Consider the following 14847-nt stretch of genomic DNA (forward strand, 5'->3'; position numbering starts at 1 on the left):
TCATTCCTAGCGGGGGTCCCCATGCTGCTTCCTTTAGCCAGCCCATCCTACACAGCACAAGCTGGGGAATAAAAACGGCCACATCTGGCCATTGGGACCCTCACAGCTGGGGCAGTGGGCAGGCTTGAGTTCAAATCCTGACTCCACCACCTGTAGGGCCTCGGGCAAGTCACTCCAGCTGAGCCTCAGTTTCTCTATCTGGAAAATGAGGGTGTTGAAAGAGACTGCGCTCTCCCACTCCACTGCGAGGGCCCCGGAGGCAGGTGCCCTCCAACCCTGCAGCCACAGCACCCACCCCCCTTCCAGACGCTTAGCAGGTTCTCATGAAATATTTGCTTGGTTTACACTGAACTGCTACAGTGCAGTCCAGCTCTGAAGTTTTCATTTGATTCTAAACCAAACAGGGAAGAGAAAAAACAAAACGGCCACACTGCAAAAAGGTAACAGAATTTACCTACTGGAAATCAATGAAAACAGCATTTTGGGGGCAGTTTCTTTCAGTCTCTCTAGGTTCGGGACTGGAAATTCCCTGGTTAGCAGCTGAGAGAGGGGCCAGTCTCCCAGCCCCCTGACCTGAACCTTCCAGTTAGCACTATTAAGAGAGAAAGTCTCCCTGCTCCTAATTTAAAAAAATAAGTGTGGTTTTTTCAAAAGACCCCAGGGTCCTGATGAGCCTGGTTGAAACAAAGCTTGGGCAGTGACCTGGAAAACCCAGAAATGCCCTCAGAAAGCCCAAGGGAAGAAGACATCTGTTTGGGCCTGACTCATTCGGATGCTCTGTCTACACCAGCTGTGCCGGAGAATCAACTGGAGAGCTCTTACGACCACAGCTGCCTTGATGCCACCTGCAGACTTTCTGAGACAGGAGGTCCGGGGCGGAACCAGGCGTCTGTTGTTGAGAAAGCTCTCCAGGTGGTTCTGACACGCCGCAAGGGTTGAGAACCACTTCTCTACACAGCTTCCAGCCCTCCAGATAATCAAAGTCTCTTTCGGCTGAGTTTCTGGGACTGGAAAGGAACCAAGAAGAGCCTGCGGTGGCATCTCCAAAGCCGGCCAGGCAGTGCCCGCACGCCGGCCCAGGTGCCCCCCTGTGGCCCCAGCTTCCCGCAGGCAGAGACCGGCCGGGGGCAGGGGCAGCTGCCGCCCGGCCCTCCCCGGCCTGCCTCGGTTCTCAAAAGCGCAGCCTGCACCTCGCGCTTCCACACGCCGCCCACGCCCGGGGCTCCCTACCATCTGCCTGCCACCCCCTCTGCTCTCGGGAAACAGTCCTCATACTTTGCCTGGGAGTTTACAAAGTGCTATCACTCTCGGCTTCTCGGTAACCCCCAGAGGTGGCGTGCCTGAAGGAGCCTTCCAGATGGGGAGACTGTGGTTCCGAGAGCTGAGGCTCCCTGGCCAGGTCCCTCCCAGGCAGCAAGCGGCCCCCCTGGCCCTCCAACCCTGGTCTGCCCACTGGAGTCCCATCCTCTTTCCTGAACGCCCTTGCTGTCCCAAGAGGGATCTGTTGGCCAGCAACATCGGCATCACCGGGAGTTGATAGAAATGCAGAATCTCGGCCCGGCCCCAGACCCACTGAATCAGAATCCGTGTCTTCACAGAATCCCAGGGCACTCCCACTGGAGCCTGAGGGGCCCCACTCAGGGCTACAGCTGCCTCCAGGCCCCAGATGGCCCTTACTGTCTCCTCCCCCACCTCAGCGGCCTTTCCTCCCACAGACTCCATCCCTTCCCCTGGCTTTCTGGTCCCTGTCCCCTCTCGGGTCTCCTACCTCCCTGATGCCACCTGCTCTGTGTCCTCTTTCTCCTTCCACCCCCAGGGCACCGGTCTCGGCCCAGTCTCCTCTCTCTCTCTACTCTCTTCCCTGGCAATTTTATTCCACCTCACGGTTTCCACTCACATCGTTCCGTGCACATAAATTCAGATGTGCAAATCTACCTCTTCAGAATGGATCTCTCTCCTGAGCACCAACACTCATGTCCCCCTGACCCTCAACATCTCTCCCCGACATCCCACCCCAGAATTGCATGAAGTTCCAAACTGCTCTGGCGTGGTCGTTAAAACAGAACGATTTATTGAGTGCCGGCTAAGCGCGGGGCACAGTGCTCAGGGCCTCCCAGGTGCCGTCTCGGTGCATGCTCATCACGAACCCACGCGGGGGTTGGGGACTGCTGTCTCCATCTGACAGCGGAGAAGCCACGCCTTAGGAGGCAGATGTAAGTCCCCGGCTCTCACGGCTGGTGCAGGGCAGAGCTGGGGTTCAGAGCCGGGATCTTACCCAGAAGTCCAGGCCCTTAACTCCTTCCCTCCACCACCCCAAACCTGTCTGACTTCCTGTAGCCCTCGTTCTGCCTCGGTGCCATTGTGTGCCGGGCCCTCCAATGCCAAATCTCAGAGCCGTTTCCAGCTCCCATCCCTTGCCTGAGTCCTTCCTGAGGCACTTTTAGGACCTAATGAGGGTACAGTCTCATTTCTCACCTTTTGCAACAGTCTCTAACTGGATCCCTTCCCCCACACCCAATCCCCTACAGTCTCTTCTCTACATGGCAGCTAGAGAGATTCTATTAAAAAGCTGTCCGTTCATGTCCCTCCTCTGCTCAAAATCCTCTCATGGCTCCCCATCTCACTCAGAATAAAAGCCAAAGTCCTTACACAGCCTTCAAGGCTGCAAACAATCTGGCCTCACTAACTCTCTAACCCCACCTCCTACTCCACTCCTCATCACTCACTCTGCCCCAGCCGTACTGGACTCCTTGTTGTTGCTAAATAGGCCAGGCATGCTCCTACCCCAGGGCCTTTGCGCTGGCTATTCTCCTGCCTGGAATACACTTCCTGTAGCTATCCACTGGGCTTCCTACCTCCTCCATCAGCATCTTCAGGTCTCTGCTCCAGTAGTACCTACTCAAGAACGCCCCCCAACCACTATATATGAATTTGAACCACAGTACACCACTCCTCGTCCCCTTTGCTGCCTTACTCTTTTTCACAGAACATATCCCTAGGATGCATTATGTCCTTATTCATTGACTTATTTACTGCCTGTCTCCCTTAATTTGAATGTAAATTCTAGTAGAGCAAGAGTTTGTTTCTCTCCCCAAGTATCTCAAGTGCACCATGAGCCTTCACTCATACGTTTGTTGAGTGACTTCAGCTCTTATACCCACTCTCTCCAGTTCATCCTCACAGCCACCACCCCAGATGACGTTCTTACTATGACTTCCTCAGACAACTGCAGGACCTCCTGACCAATCTCCCCCCTCCTGACCCTTGCCTCCCCAAACACACAGCTACACAGCTACCCGGCCAGAAATACGGCTCGCACCACCCCATTTCCCTGCTCAAGACCCTCCCAATAGCTTCTCCCAAACCCAGGATTCCAGCCTACTCCAGACAAGCACAGGCTTTGCAATCAGCAGATGTAGGGTGAAGCCCAGCTCTTCTGCTTGGACAAGAAACTTCATGTTTCTGAGCCCTCAGTTTACTCATCGAGAAAATGGGCTGATGAATGATAACCAAGGGGTGTGGTGAGCATTAAAAAAGAAAGAGCACATTCGTGATCTCAGCTCAGGCAGCAAACATTAGCGACTGTTGTTATGATACCGTACTGTTCCACTCTCACTAGCCCCCTTCCCTTTCAGCCCGACTGAGTGACTCCCCCCTCCCTACGCACACCCAGGTTCTTTATCCTCCGTGCCTTTGCCACGATGAGACCCCCGCCTGGGATGCCCTTCTCAGTCCTTACTTCCATTTGTCAAGGCCAGTTCAAATGCCCCCTCCTCCGCAAGGCCTTGGAAGTAATTTCCTCTCCCTTCGAATTCCCACAGCCCTTTATCTCCCTTGCCACATGGCATTTATCAAGATCTCTCAGGAACCACCCTCTTGTATGTGTCTCCCCTCCCCTTCTCCTTGAGGGCAGAACCTCCATCTTATACATCTCAGGAGCCCCATCGATGTGCACAACTGGGTCTTGCTCAAAAGAAGTACTCAGTAAATACTGACTGAATGGTGCAGGGGACACCACACTGCTGCCCTACCCCCAAGTCAGAAGATCCACCGGGATCGAGTCTCGGAGCCACTTCTTACCAGCTGGGTGACCTTGAGCAGGTCACCTGAACTTTTGGAATCTCTGTTTCCTCATCTGTTAAATGGGGACAATAGGACCCGCTGTGCTGGCCTCTCAGAACGTTTTAGGAATCAAAGGAGGTGGAGGCATGACGTTCTTGGTGAGGCACGTGGCACTTACACACCTGTAAGGGATTGTTGTTATAAGCAATGATTCTCCCTAAAATGTTCATTCCTCTTTGCACCAAAAAGATGCCTGAAAGAACCATCACCAAATGCATTGCGGGACGTCAAGTGAGTTTTACTTTCTTCCTTATGCTTTTATGTATTCTCAGTTTTGCAAAGAGCACATGTTACTCATAGACTTGAGGAACAGGGAGATGCCATTGTTTAAAAAAAGATTCATTCCTTTGAGTTAAGCATTGCTCTTGTGTCTCATATCAGCACTCAATGCAACAGGGGCCCCTTAGGACCTGGTATCTGCTACCAGCAGATGCATGCCTGCACAGCAGGGTGTTCTAATGATGGGGAGGAAGATGCGGAAGAAGGGCTGCACCCAAGGGTCACAAAGAGGCAGCTCTGCCGAGGCAGGAGCCCCTGCTCTGCACACAGCCCCACCCAAGCAGGAGCCCACTGAGCTGGGCCCCACCGCAGAGCTCTCCTCCAGCCTAGGGTGCAGGAAGTGTGGCTTTGGCTACAGGCAAACACTCTGGGACACTGGGGTGGGTACATGGGAGCTGGAGGGAGGCCTGGAGCTTCAAAAGGCGCTAAGGAGCTCCCGTGAGTCTCCGGCTGAGGAATTAGAATAACTCTCATCCCACCAGGAGGTGGGAGGCAGGAGGCAGGAGGCCAAGGGAGCCTAGGAAAGGCTAAAAGTAATGTGGTGGCCAAGCCCTCCCCCTGCTGGCCACATCAGGAGTGGCAGTGCCAGCCGCACAGGGCAGGGTCCCCAGGCACACACCCGGCCGCACCTGGGGCGTAATCAGGCTCAGGTGTCCAGAGGCAGGTAGGGATGGGACAGGGCTCTTCTAGGACTGCAAGGCCCAAGGCCCCAGGCCCCATCTCCCAAGTCCCCTGCCTTTGCCAGGTGGGGCATCCCCTGGCCCAACCTCCCTGAGCCCAGCCACAAGGAGATGAAAGGCAGGAGTGGGGGAGAGGGGGGAGGCAGCGTTGGGGGAGGGAGAGGGGAACTTGTTTGGGGGAGAGAAGGGTCCTCCACACTCCTGCCTCTGTTGCACTCCTCCCAGGCCCGCCCATGCCTCCTGGGCAGCCAGAGAAGCCGGGGCTGCTGCCACTACCCGGATTTCCACTCCCGCCCCCAGGTATTGATTTCCCGCATCATTCATTTGCCGGGCCTGGGCGGCTGTGATTAGCTCCCTCCATTCTCCCTATGGAGCCCCCCGCCCGGCCCTCCATGTTCCAGCAAAGCAGAGCTAATACCAGGCTCTAAATGAGGCTTTGCCACCTCAGCCCCAGCAGCTCACAGCCAGGCCTGGCCAATTACAAGTGGGCCCACGGCATGTCCCCAGCCCGCCCCCTCAAGGGTGCTTTCCTGGCTAATAAAATCCACTCTAACCACCCCCACCCCCCTCCCCAGGGCCCTACCCAGACAGGAAGCTCAGATTCCCAGCCTACAGTGTAGGAGGGGATGTCATGAGGATCTTGACCCTAAGCGGGGCTCTCCAGCCTGACACTGGGCATGGGGAGCCCTCTGGCTGGCTCAGGGGCCAACATCAATTTGGGGAGGAGGGGCAGACAATGCTGGCAAAGTACATAAAACAGCCTGGATTTTCAGACACAAGGCTCTCTCTCTCCCTCGTGCAGTTTCCATGACTGAGAAGGAAGAAGAGACAGAGGCATGGACTTTCTTGAGGGCATTTAGAAACCCCAGAGCTTGCTTGTCCTAGGGGAACCAGAGTTTCTGATGCGATGCCTTCCGTCTCCAGGGGGAGAGTCAGATATGGACAGGCGGTTTCAAGGCATTGGCTAGAAACTCCAGTGAAAAATTCCGAGTGCCCACCACCCACATCAACACCCAGAAGACGGCACCGGAGACACACTTCCTGAAATTCCTTCTCCGCACCCCTCAGAGGAGGGAAAAAAACCTGACTTGGTGATAATTTTGTAAGCTGTGTTGCTCTTGTCAAATTATTCAACATCTGTCTTCATGTTCCCACAAAAATTAGCATAGGATAGTAGTTTCTGATGACACATTTAGTGAAATATTTTGACTTCCACCAGTAAGTTGCAAACAACCTGTCTTAAGGATAATGTCAATTCCCACTCCTGCATATTAAATAATCCAGGAGTTTGTTGTGTTTTTGTAAGGGAGAGGAATCCCACCGACCCGCCCCTGGCTGGAAGTCCTGAAGCTGCGGGAGCAGGAAAGGAAGCTGGGCGGGAGGCGGGGCTGTTCTGTGATGCTCTCCACACGCAGGATACTCCTCTTCCATCACCTGGCTACTGAGTGTCCCCCAGAACTAGGCTTCTGGGGCCAGCCCACATCCCTGGCCTGCCAGAAAGCAGATTACGGAATCTGCCCCGGAGCACAACCAACTGGGCCAGGAGATTGGGAGGCGGGGAAAGAAGAGAGGACCAGCTCCAAATGGACCATCTGATCTAGTACTCGGCTGCTGTAGCATCTGTGCCCCAAAGAAGAGAGAAGCCACCTGGCCAGACTGAGAGCACTTTCCCCGTCCTATTGCCGACAGCGGACCTCAAAGCAGGCAAGAGGACCCTCAGAGGGAAGCCGGGTAGGGCTCCGGGCACCTGCCTCCTGGTGGCCTCAGCAGAGACTCACAGCCCAGGCCTGATCTGGCTGGGTTTGCCCTCCATACCCTGCTCTTCCGCTCTCTCCTCAATTCATCTTCGGGTCAATTGGCCCCTCTCACAGCCACGCAGGCCTGGGGGCAGAGGGGAAGGGGCCGGGGTTCCCTCCCCAGAGCACGCTTGTTTCTTTTGTGCCTTGAGTAAAACCTTCTGCCTCCCTCCTCACCGCCAGGACAGCACTGGGATTCTAGCCTCTTCTCTCTTCTCCTCCCTGAGTGCCTAGCCTAGGACTCCGTGACAGTCCCTCAGCAGAGACCCTCAAAGAGTGCCCCACAACCCTGGTGGAAGCCATTCTAGAAGACTTCTTGGGGAGAAAGAATTTCAAGAAGCATTTCCTCAACCTCCACCAACTGTGGCCCTTTATTTGTGCAACAAATATTTGCCAAGCTCCTGCTGGGTGCTGGGCACCATGCTGGGTGCTGAAGTACAATGATGGACACAAATGACCATCCCTCACTCCTACACTCTACTCTTTCTCAAGCTGCTTCATTCTCCTTTGGGTATAGAGGAGAACTGGGGTCAGAGGCACGAGCTCTCCATATTACTTAACCCAGACCCAGTCCTACTGGATCTCCCTTCTGCTGTATCTGGCCAAAGCTTCTAGCATCACAAGGAACTCGGCAGGCTCTTGCCATCCTCCTCCTCATACTAGATCTTCCTCTCTGTCCACTCACCTCAAAGAAGACCTTCTACCCTGCAATTCCCCTGAAGCCCTGGGCTTCCCTGGAGCCTCAGTCTCAAAGGGCAGGAGGAAAGAATGTCACCCAAGAGCCAGGGGTTGGCTCCAGTGCACCCAGCTCACCTTGATTTGCTCTGACTGAGAGCAGCTGGGACCCAGGCACGTGAGGGTGGGGAGAAAATACCAAGAAAAGGGGGCAGATAAGCCAATGATTAAATCCTAGCCCCAAAGTACTCTGAAGTCAGGGTCCGCACAGACCACTGCCCCTATCTCCCATCCCTACCCTCACTGCTGGGGTTTCCAGGCTAAGCTCGTCTTCCTCAAGATGGGCCCCGTGCAGCCCTGGAGAAGGTTGGAGAAGCTGGAGGGGATGACCAGGAGATGGGCTTGCCAGATGTGCCCAAGGACACTTGGAGGGAGGGGCAGGGTAGAGGACAGCAGCAAACAGGGAGGGCTCTCCATCACTCTCCAGAGCCCTGGGGTGGGGCAGAAGGAGGCAAGGCCTCAGCAGCATCTCTCCTTAGGCCACCTCTTGAGGAGGCAGTGAAGCTGTAGGGAAACCTTGAGGAGAAAGAAGCGCGAGCCCAGACCCCTGATGTCTTCCTCTGTCCTGAGGAGGCCAGGGCCTCGGGGACCCACTCAGTGGCCTCCTCCCCACAGCCCAGCCTCCCTCAGTCCCTGCTGCATCCTTCCTCCTTCTTTCCTTTTCTGGCCTATGTAAAGGGCCAGGCAGTAAGAGACCAACAAACTAATTAAGAAGCAGAGTTTGGCCAGATGCCTGGGCCAGCCTCCCCAGGGAATGAAGCCCAAGCCAGCTAGCTGGGTAGGGCCAGGAGCATGTCATCTCCCAGACACCCCTCAGGACACCACTCCCTCTTGCAAGGCATGGGGAGAGCGCCCAGGCACCCCTAGAAGGAAGCATTTAGCATCTGCACCTGAGGCTGGCAGCCAGGAGGGACAACACCTTTGCGCCCACTCCAACAGAACAAATTCTGCCCTAAAGGGGAAGAACTAGGCTCTCTACCCCAGACAAAGAGGGAAAGAGAATTCTCCCCACCCCAGACGCACATCACTGAAAAGTGACCTACAACAGACCACCCTGCATCAGAAGAAGGCACAGTAAAGCCCACTGGGCCCCGAGCCTGACTTTTGTGCTGTGGGGTCAGGGCACTGGCTGCTAGAATTCGGAGGGAGAGTCTCTGGGAGGGGGGAGCCCGGGTGATCGTGAACGGATAATGCCTGCTCTCGGGACCTTTCCCCGGGAAAACCCGCGGAAGAGAAGGGAGGCGGGTAACCAGAGTCCTCTGGGCGCTGGAGAGCGAGGCGTGGGGACGTGGGAGCAAAGCTGCCTGGCAGGAGGCAGAGTTGGGACACGTAGCCAGATGGGTGCGTGCCGTGTTTGCGTTTCTGGGGACGGTGGCTGAATGTGTCTGTGTGCGCGCAGGCAGAAGGAAGGTGGGGCTGGGGTTTTGTAGCTGGAAACCGGGGACAGGAAGAAGTGGCTCCGGAGAGGTCCGAAAAGGGACGCCGGCGTTTTAGGCGCCCTATCCAGAGGATGCTGGCAGCAGCTCCGGCTCTCAAGAAGCGAGTAAAAGAAGCGAAGCCGCAGCGAGAGCCGGGAAGGCGAGCTCGCTGCCCGGCCGCGGCACTGGCAGCCAGCTCGCCCGCAAGCCTCGCGCAACTCCGGATCGTGCATCGCTCGGCTTCCACTCTGGAGGCCGAGTCAGGGTAGGACGAGGTTTCGGTGCAAGTCGCTTCCTCAGCCCCCTGTCTGGGGTCTGTCAGAGTCTCCGGAGCCGACCCGGTGCTCTCAAGGGTTCGCGGAGACACTCCTGCCCCCCGCAGGGTTTGACAAAGTGGGCACCTCTCCCTGGCATCCCCGGCTTCACGCCAGACCCTACGACCCGTCTCCGTGCTCCGAAGCCGCTAGCTCAGTCTGCTCGCGCCCTAAAAAGAGCGGGGACCCGGGCATCCACTCCAGAGTCTGAGCCGGGGTCCCCACCAAACCCCGGCAGCGCGCACTTCGCGCCTCTTGTAAAGTTTCCGCGCGGTGCTAAGCCGGCGTGGAGCCGGGGCGGGCTCTTACCGTAGACTCCTTGTCCCCGGCAGTGGAAGGGGATCAGCGCCAGAAGTAGAAGGCAGGTCACCTCCATCTTCACGGTCGGTGCTTCATCCCCGCGAGGCGGCGCAGCCCGAGAGGCGGCGAGGGGCGCATCCGCCAGGGCCCCGCGATGCCCCCTGCGTTTCCCCCTTCCCCGAGAGACGACGGAGGGGGCGGCGGCGGCGACGGAAACCAGGAGACTAAGGAGGCGGCGGCGGCGGCGACCCGGGTTTCTCCTCCGGCGGGGCCGCTGCCCGCGTGGGGACGCAGGGGGCGCTGGCCCGGCCCCGGGTGCCTCGGAGCGCCCGGCGCAGCAGCCAGCGCCCCGGCCCGAGGAGCCCGGCGGCCGAACCGCCCCAAGTCCCCAGGGCTGTCCGCCCGGGGTGCTGGGCGCCAGAGACCCCTCTGCGGCGGCGGCGGCGGCGCTTCGATCCAACAGGCCACCGACGACTGACAAACTTGCCGTTTCCCCGCCCAGGGGACGCCCCTCCGCGGAGCGGGGGCAGGGAGGCCGGGGCTCCGCTCGGGTTAATCCGCTGTCTCCAGTCCTGCGGCGGGTGTTGGGGGCTCAACGGCCCGAGCCAGGGGCGGCCTGGCTGGGCGCGCTCCCGGAGGCAAAGGAGCCCCGGCCCTCCTGAGCGGGGGCGCCGCGCGGGCTGGGCTCGGCCGAGGGGCGAGAGCCACGGGTCCCCGGGTTCGCGAAGTTAGCTGAGCCACCGAGGAACCCCGGGGAGGAATCGCGCCCCGGCGCCCCGCGGGAATCAGGAGAGCAATTCCAACCAAGAGAGACCCCAGAAAGCGGGGAAAGGAGGAAAGTTTGAGTCGTTTGAAAAATATTCGCGCTCCCGCCGAGGCCGGGGCTGCGGCGCGGGCGCCGCTCGCCGCCTCCGCTCCCGCCGTCTGGCCGCGGCCGTGGCGCTGCCGGGCTCGGCGCTCTCCCGAGAGCGGGGCTGCGTCGCGCCCCAAGTTGGTCGTCCCCGCCCCCGCCCCGCGGCCTCGGCCGGCGGGGGCCCGAGCGGGCGGGGCCGGGCCGGGCTCCGGGGCGCGGCGGCCGCTCGGCTCCGGGCCGCGGGAGCGCTCCTCTCGCTCGGCAACTTGGGCTTCGCTGTGCTGCTTCCCCCCCCCCCCCTCGGAGCTTTTCATTCCGCGCTCCCCCCGCCTCCCTCCCTCTCTCCCTCTCTCCCTCCCTTCCTCCTCCCTCCTCCTCGCGTCTCCGCGTTCGGTCTCTCGCTCTCCCACCCTTTGTCGCTCGCTCTCCTGTTTGATTCCCCTCCAGTTAAAAAAAGGAGCCAATTAAAGGCAGCCCAGCTCGCCCGGCCCAGCCTCTGTCCAATTTCCTCGCCTCCCCCAGGACCAATTAGAGAAAACAAAACAGGGCTGGGGGAAGCAGACTGCCGGCTTTCTTTCCTCTCTCTCTCTCTCTGCCCCTCCCCCCTTCTCTCCCTCTCTCCCCCCACCCCCCACCCCCCGGCAGGAAAATGTCAGAAAGCAGAAATGGATCCATCTATCCCGAGGACAGTGGCGGGGGGACGTGGGTTTCGGCGCGGGCTCTGCAGCCGCGCGCTCGCACGCTCGCTCTCCGCCCGCCCTTGCACGCCCAGTCTGGCTGCCCGAGCAGGGCGCACCGATCGCACTACGCTCGCGGGGTAAGCGCGGCCGTTCGCCCCGGGAACACACGCCTGCGGGGCACTGCCTACTTTGCAAATGTTTTGTACTTTTGGGGGGCGGGGCTGAAGCTGGGGTCGGAGGGAAAGGCCAGGGAGCCCGCGGCTCTTGGGGTCCTGCAGGCGCGGGAGCCGGCCGCCTGCCCTGGGTCTGCAGGGCCGTCCGCGCGGCCCCGGAGTCCCTCCGCCCCGGCCGAGCCCCCGCCCCTTTCCAGGCCGCCTCCGCCTCTCCCCGCGTAGTGCGTGGGGGCCACCGAGCAGCTGGCTGAGCCCGGGGCGCAGAGGGCGCGCTTAGAGCTCCTGCTCTTGCCTCGGCCCGCAGGTTGCCAACAGGTTTGTCCGCAGGACCCGTCCGCCGGAACTCCCCCAGGCCATCCTTCCCATTCTCCCCAGATTGCCCCTCTCCCCATCCTGCCTCCGCTGAGGACCTCAGGCGCCCCCAAGCGCCCCAGGGGCGCACTCTCTTCCGGCAGCCAAGCCCGGGCCCGCTCCAGCTGCGAGGGTCTGGCATTCTGGGACTCCGCTGGCTCACCCCGGCCCTCTCTCTCGGAGCAGGAGTGGGCAGAGCGCTCCTCCCAAACGCCGGAGAGGAGGGATGTAGGCTGGGAAGCGAGGCGGGCGGCCTCCCCCGTGCCTGCGATCGCGTCCCCCTACCCAGGTCCTGCTACTCTCACTTGCTCCACCTGTCGCCGTTATTCATCTCCGCGTGTGCGCAGGGATTGTAGCAGGGAGACCCGTGGAAGCGCGGACCACCGCAGCAGCTAACAAGCGGGGAGATTATAAACCCTCCTTCCCCCACCCCCGGAACTGTTCAATATCTTGGCTGTGATGGTGGTTCCACGACTGTATGCATTTGTCAAAACTCAAAGAACTGTACACCAAAAAAGAATTTTTCAGTGTGTAAAACATCAATTTTAAAAATGATAATAAACTACCCCTTTGCCAGGCCCATCTCCTGCTGCGTCCCTCCTCCCCTGACTCTCCGGGGGCTGCCCCCACAGGAGTCCGTGCCCTCAACTGCCGGGTAGGAGCAGATGTCCGGAGAAAGGCCAGGCGGCACGGGGGGTGTACCATCAGCGGACACCTCCCCAGCTCCCCTTCTGTGCTCAGAAAGTCCGAGAACATCTGAAGAATCTTCTCCAGCCCACCTCCACGTGAGTGCCCCTTCTTCGTGCCTCCCCGCTTTTCTCTCTCCTTCCTTTCCTGTGGGTCCAAAGCTGAATAAGGGATCCAGACACGACTTACTGCTGGGCATCTAGAGATGTCAGCTGACGATTTGCGGAATGAATGAATGAATGAATGAATGATGCCCATCATAGGGCAGATACAGCAGACCTAGGACACCCTCAGTGCAGCCATCATTTCTACTCCCCACCCCCCAATGATTACCCCAATGAGAAAAATCCACTTTCGGCTCCACAGAGATACAGAGCTATCAGACCTCTCCCCACCCACCTCCCCCACCCAGTCTGAAAAGGAAGTGGCACCAACTGAGGGTGTGATGATGCTTCGTTTATTGTCATCTTTCCATTATTCAAAAATTCCTGGAAATTCTCACCTCCTCCAGGAAGCCCTCCGTATAATCACAGTGATTCCAGCTCTCCTTGGCTTTGCCCATTCTGAGTTGAATGAGCAATTATCCATGTCATGGGACACTGCCTTCCTATTTTCAATTACCTAGTCCAACCCCAAACAGCAGTTAATTGGTCCTCTTTGGCTTTGGGGTACATTACTGAGAGGCAGGGAGCCCCACTGACTCAGCGCACATTCTCTTGAGTTTGCTGTCTCTGAACACCTACACTGGCCTGGAGGAGAGAGGACATCCTGTGGGAGGGGCTGGGGGGAGAGGGAGCAGAGGACCCAATTCCAGCCAGGCTGGGACTGAACATTTGCTGTCGCTGATCCACTTGTGAATACTCTGCAGCTAATTGTATGCAGTGTAAATACCTTGACAGCCTGTTTGAGCAGGCCTGTAAATTCAGTCATCTCCTCCCCCCAGTGTGCCCTGCCTGCTGCCTCTGATAGCGCCCTGTGTCTGACGATGGGAGGCAGCCAGAGAGAAGGAAAAGAGCACCAGGCTTGGGAGCCATCAGGTCTGTGTTCTGTCCTAACCTTTCATAGTAGGGTCCCTCTGTCACAAAGTGGTTGAGAGAAGAAATAAGAATAATAGCTGACACCACACGCCAGACACTGTTCTAAGCCCTTCATGCACATTAACTATTTAATCCCCATAAGAACTATGTGAGATAGGACTGTTATTCTCATGGAATAACGTAGAAAGATTTAGTGCCTTACGCAGCTCCACGGAGCTTTGAGTTAAGTGGCTTGGCTTGGCGACCTTGCTCTTTCCCACTGTTCTAAACTGAAGAGACGTAAGGGCCTAAGTACCTAGTAAGTGTTTTCACAAGAAGTGTTTCCTATTCTCTTCGCACACAGAGAACAATTCTCTGGGCCCCTAATTGGAGTGTTGGGGGTTGGGGCATGTGAGTTAGACCAGCGGACCCAAGGTGAACTGAGGCTGGGCTGCCTGGAGGTTCAGTGGTCAGCAGGCAGCTGCCAACTCTTGGGTTCAACTCAAGATGCTCTAAGAAAAATTCTGTTCTTTTGCCCCAGAGAAAGCCCAGTCCTTGGGGTCCAGGAGGTCTCAGGAACTAGCTGCTGATGGGCCAGGGGACCAGGCGCCCCAGACCTTGGCCAAGCAGGGCAGCCTAGGGCCTTTGTTGTGAAAGCATGTTACTAGAAATCTCCATTTCCTCCAGCCGCCAGCTCTCTTGCTAGCCTCCGGCAAGTTAGAGCCCCTAAGAGGAGACAGGGAGAGAGAGTGGAAGAGTCTTTGAGGGGATGGTGTTGTCGCCTAACGAGGGAAATTGTGTCTGAAAATCATACAGTGGCAGTTATCGATTCAGTCTCAGGGCAAGACACTTTCTGGTCAGGTGGGGGAAGGCTGGCTGGGAGGGGGCGAGAAACGGGGAGAGTTATGACCCCGCTGAAAGACCAGTTTATTAATTCCGGCTCTAACAAATAGCCAATTAATGGTTCCAGCTGCTAATTAGTAAGCAGTTAACTCCTGTTATAAATCGTGCTGTTCAAGACTAGTGATAATGTAATCCCACAGTGACACCCTTGGAGAGGAGGGGCCCCAGAAACTTCTGTCGCCCAGGGTCTGTATCGCCCTCCGCTCCCTCCTCATCCCACACCCCCCAGCGGGTGCTCTGCTAGTGGAATGCAGGCTTCATGAGGGCAGGGACCTTGTCTGTACATCGCCATTCATTCATTTAACATATATTTAAGGGGTCCAACTGTGTGCCAGGCACTACTCTAGACACTCCAAATTCAGTTTGAACAAAACAGACAAGAGTTCCTGCCCTCATGGAAGTTACATTCTAGGGAAAAGACAGACAAAAGACTATATAAATAAGGAGACTAAATAGCGTTTAGATAGCAAGGAAAATACTAAAGCTAGGAAGCGGAGTAGGAAATGTGAGGGCTGAAATGTTACAAAGGGTGTCCAGAGA

General features: G+C 57.6%; 1 protein-coding gene and 1 long non-coding RNA gene across 8 annotated transcripts in view; one reads left to right on the forward strand and one right to left on the reverse strand.

The window, feature by feature from the left end:
- MDGA1 (MAM domain containing glycosylphosphatidylinositol anchor 1) overlaps nucleotides 1-10236 on the reverse strand; it is a 61060-nt gene extending 50824 nt beyond the window's left edge. For 4 of the 7 annotated variants that reach the window (XM_070244497.1, XM_070244495.1, XM_070244492.1 and 1 more), the window contains exon 1: nucleotides 9654-9864. In XM_070244497.1, coding sequence (XP_070100598.1) covers nucleotides 9654-9720 — 67 coding nt within the window. In that variant the 5' untranslated portion in view covers nucleotides 9721-9864. Of the gene's footprint in view, nucleotides 1-9653 lie in introns of all 7 variants that reach the window. The other 3 variants (XM_070244494.1, XM_070244496.1, XM_001918154.5) reach the window with 3 other exon arrangements.
- Nucleotides 10237-11027: 791 nt separating this feature from the next.
- On the forward strand, nucleotides 11028-12283 carry LOC138919496 (uncharacterized). The gene is made up of 2 exons (XR_011429710.1): nucleotides 11028-11314; nucleotides 11655-12283. It is a non-coding gene; the product is annotated as an uncharacterized lncRNA (long non-coding RNA).
- Nucleotides 12284-14847: the final 2564 nt, after the last annotated feature.

The sequence above is a fragment of the Equus caballus genome, chromosome 20 (genome assembly GCF_041296265.1).
Source record: "Equus caballus isolate H_3958 breed thoroughbred chromosome 20, TB-T2T, whole genome shotgun sequence".
Taxonomy (NCBI): domain Eukaryota; kingdom Metazoa; phylum Chordata; class Mammalia; order Perissodactyla; family Equidae; genus Equus; species Equus caballus.